This window comes from Cyprinodon variegatus, unplaced genomic scaffold (assembly GCF_000732505.1).
Source record: "Cyprinodon variegatus isolate N-32 unplaced genomic scaffold, C_variegatus-1.0 Scaffold927, whole genome shotgun sequence".
Taxonomy (NCBI): domain Eukaryota; kingdom Metazoa; phylum Chordata; class Actinopteri; order Cyprinodontiformes; family Cyprinodontidae; genus Cyprinodon; species Cyprinodon variegatus.
In genome coordinates this window covers 268,623-272,198 of record NW_015151380.1, presented here as the reverse complement: position 1 = coordinate 272,198, position 3,576 = coordinate 268,623, and the positions used below count along the sequence as shown (strand labels likewise).

Sequence of the window (3,576 nt, the reverse complement as noted above, 5' to 3'; positions counted from 1 at the left end):
TGTTCTTTAAACTTTCTGTTTGTTGTTGGTCTTGCAGAAGCCTGGGCTGGTTGATCACTACATCAGCACCCTGCTGACCCTGGAGCAGAGCCCCACCATGCTGCCCATGCTGGGGGTGTGTTTGGACTTCTGCGCTGCTCAGAAGGACAAAGCTACCATTGAGAAACACAAGGTGGCATCATTTCCATGAGCTCAGTAGCTTATTACCGTGTTTGATTCTGACTAACCAACAGCCTTCCACAGAGCACCATATTGGACCTCTACATTAAATCGGTCCTGATGAGCAAAACCAGACCGCAGCAGCACATTTTGGATCAGAGCGGCTCCCTGCTGCGCCACGTCACCCACTCTGCGTTCAAGGAGCTGCTGCTTCCCGCGCTGCAGAAGACCATGCTGCGCAGTCCAGAGAACGCCATGCAGAGTGAGCCTCCTGATACCTTTAATCACGTGCTGTAAAACCTGCAGTCCGTCATGATCCTGTTCATGTCTTCTCAGCCGTTTCCTGCCTGCTGTCTGCTGTAACTCTGGATCTCAGCCAGTATGCCATGGACATCGGAAAGGCCGTCGCCAGTAAGGCTCTCGGGGACGCCGACATGTTCAGCTTTAGAAAATAAAGGAGATGTTTGGGTTAACTTAGCTGCTGTCCTTGTGCTTTAGGCCAGCTGAAGGCCAATAATGCTCAGCTGATGGAGGAAGCTGTTAAGGCCATGCAGAACCTGGTCCAGCAGTGCAGCGACGCCGCTGCAGTTCAGGACATCGTCTCTCATCTTTTCAAGATTCTCGGAGGTGAGCATGTCCTACTTACTGCGGGGTATTAAATTTAAATGTAAATAAGTAATTTCTTCTTATAATAAGTGCATTTGTTCTTGAATTGAGGAGCTAATTGAGACACTTTGCCAACGAAACAATGAAACCTGCCAAATAAGTACATATTATCTAATTATCTTTTTTAAGGGTATAAATACTCATTCCATTGGCAGATAATCTTATCTATTTGCTCAAATTAAGGGTAAATATTGTTATTTTTTGCTTATTTCTAGATTATTTTTGCAGTGTCACTGCAGAGAGAGGCTCTGACTAGGCAGGTTCAGCAGATCTGCGCAGATCTTTTTCACTTTTTTCTCAGTGCTATACACATTAAAATAATTTCCCACATTTGATTGGACAGGTTATGAAAAGTTATTAAAATAAAAAATACAAACCAGCGGTGCATTCTATAAAGCAAAGCTCTACTTATAGAGTAGAACAAGAACAGATAGAGAATGTTCACTGCAAAAACGATCTAGAAATAAGTAAAAATTTCTTAAATTAAGTGTATTTACCCTTAATTTGAGCAGGTAAATGAGATAGTTTGCCAATGGAATGAGTAATTTTACTCTGAAAATAAGATAATTAGATAATATCCACTTGAAATAAGACAATGCAATTGTGTTTTCTTATTCTAAGTGTAAATAGTCTTGCTCCATTGGCAAAATGTCTCATTTACCTCCTGAATTCAAGAACAAATGCACTTATTTTAAGAAAAAATGACTTATCTAAAGAAAAAAGTCAGAAATAAACGGTGTGAGACGGTTTCTATGGTGACCGAGGCAGAGAGGTGATTCTCAGAGAGATCTGGGAAGTTTATCCAAGTTTATCCAAGTTTTTCTTTCTTTTTTCCATAAAGAGGTGAGAGAGATACGCTGCACTGACCTGCTCTGCTCTGTCTGACCCTCCTTATTCTGGTTTCTGTGAGGCTCAAAGAGGATCACTACCTTATCCGTTTTCAGTCCTCCTGAACTCCTATCATGGGGAAAGTTTTCTATTTTAATGTTTCATTCATTGTTTTAGCTCCAGTCTGTCCTATTTACTATAAACACCATGTGCGACTCCAAACTGACTCTTTCTCTGTGAGAATAACAGATTTTATTTTGTATTTTCCCCCAAAGCGGATGTATTTTACTTTGTAATCGCGTCTCTCTTCCTGTCAGACCCATTAAATTGCTGCTGAATTGCTGCGTAGTCCAACTAAAATAGACCTGGGCTCTATCTCAGTCGGAGCTACGCTGCCCCCTGCAGGAAATCATCCTCATTGACTTTCAATGAGGGCTAAACGCCACGAAACTCGTCCGACACGATTTTCTGTTGGATCGGCAAAATTGGATTTGGTGTGTTCTGGCCTTTACTGTGTTTCTTTTATTATTTGTGTTATTTTTAACACTTAAACACAAATAACCTGGAGAAGAAGGACAAGAGACATTAGATGTTTTTTTACCTGCTGGGAGAGCAGCAGAGATGTCCTCAGTTACAATCTCCTCCCGCTCTGAAGCACCTCTGCTGTCTTTCTCACTCTTTATTGGAAAAAGGGAATCCCTCGTAACAATAGATAACGGCGTAACTCTAAAGGAATATGTGGGGAGTAAGTTGCAGCGTCATATAATGATGCACATACATTTCTTCATGCAAACAGCAACCTTGAATTATACACATGAGAAATATTCAGTTCCTGGCTCCTGCAAAGGAATACTTCCCCCAGAGTCTAATAAAGATAATAGAAAGAATAAACAAGGTTAATACAGGATAAGATGAAATAGAATAGCTCCAACAATTTGATTAATATTATTATTAACCACTTTACTTATTGTTTTATGGTTGATTGTTTGTATCCTATGATTGTTTAAAGCTCTTTGGTCCTGTTGTGTGTTTAAAGTGCTTCATAAATACATGTATTATGGTGTGGTAATGGGGTTCTGTTTGTGGTTGCAGGCTCTGAAGGAAAACTCACGGTTGTTGCCCAGAAAATGAGCGTATTGTCAGGTGAGAAGTTTGTCTGCCTTCATTTCCTAGAACATTCAACAATAAGACAGAAGCAGATCCATCAGGTTTTAACTAAGTTATTGAGATCGTGTTGTCTTAGGAATATTGGTATAATATGATTCATTTATAGGTCAATACATTAACATTAGCCAACTGAATAAATATATTACAATTGCACTGAAATGATTGATAAAAAGGCCATTTATTGATTAAAAGGTGAAAAATAGTCCCAAGCAGGGTTCCCTCAGTGGTGGGACTGAATTAATTTATTCCAAACAATCCGTTCTCTTCATTTCGTAGCGTTTCTCTTGTCTGCGCTGCTTTCATTACATTTATCTGGTTGCTATATTTTCTTTCCAATCAGATTTCAGCCTCAGTGTGTTGCTATGACGATCTAATCTGCCCAGGGCCTTCACAATCAGCAGAGCTGCTGATGTTACCTTAACAATATGAGTGAGGAACGTTTTCTTCAACCAATCAGATTTCAGATTTGTTCCACTGGGCCAGCTATAGGCCCCGCCCCTACGTCTGGGAGCGGCCATTTTTGCCCAAATATAGTAACCCCTCCCTCCTGCCATCTTCCGGCAGTGACGCCATGGTGCGGTAAGCCTAGCGCCATTCTCCTAACCTGACTCCGCCAGATGGATTTGCTCCGCATATCCATCTGGAAACCTTCCGTTGAAGTAATTTTGGGAAGGGGCGAAAATACTGGTTAGCTGATTGGTTTATTTGGCCCATCTATCACCAACATAGGCCAATCAGATCAAAGAAGCATATGAC

At 41.0% G+C, this 3,576-nt stretch overlaps 1 protein-coding gene across 1 annotated transcript in view; it reads left to right on the top strand.

Moving 5' to 3' along the window:
- The window catches only part of gcn1 (GCN1, eIF2 alpha kinase activator homolog), a 59,018-nt gene that overhangs the window by 12,790 nt on the left and 42,652 nt on the right, over nt 1-3,576 (top strand). Inside the window, exons 7-11 of the mRNA XM_015398330.1 lie at nt 38-172; nt 244-421; nt 496-570; nt 658-786; nt 2,746-2,796. Coding sequence (XP_015253816.1) covers nt 38-172; nt 244-421; nt 496-570; nt 658-786; nt 2,746-2,796 — 568 coding nt within the window. The remainder of the gene's footprint in view (nt 1-37; nt 173-243; nt 422-495; nt 571-657; nt 787-2,745; nt 2,797-3,576) is intronic.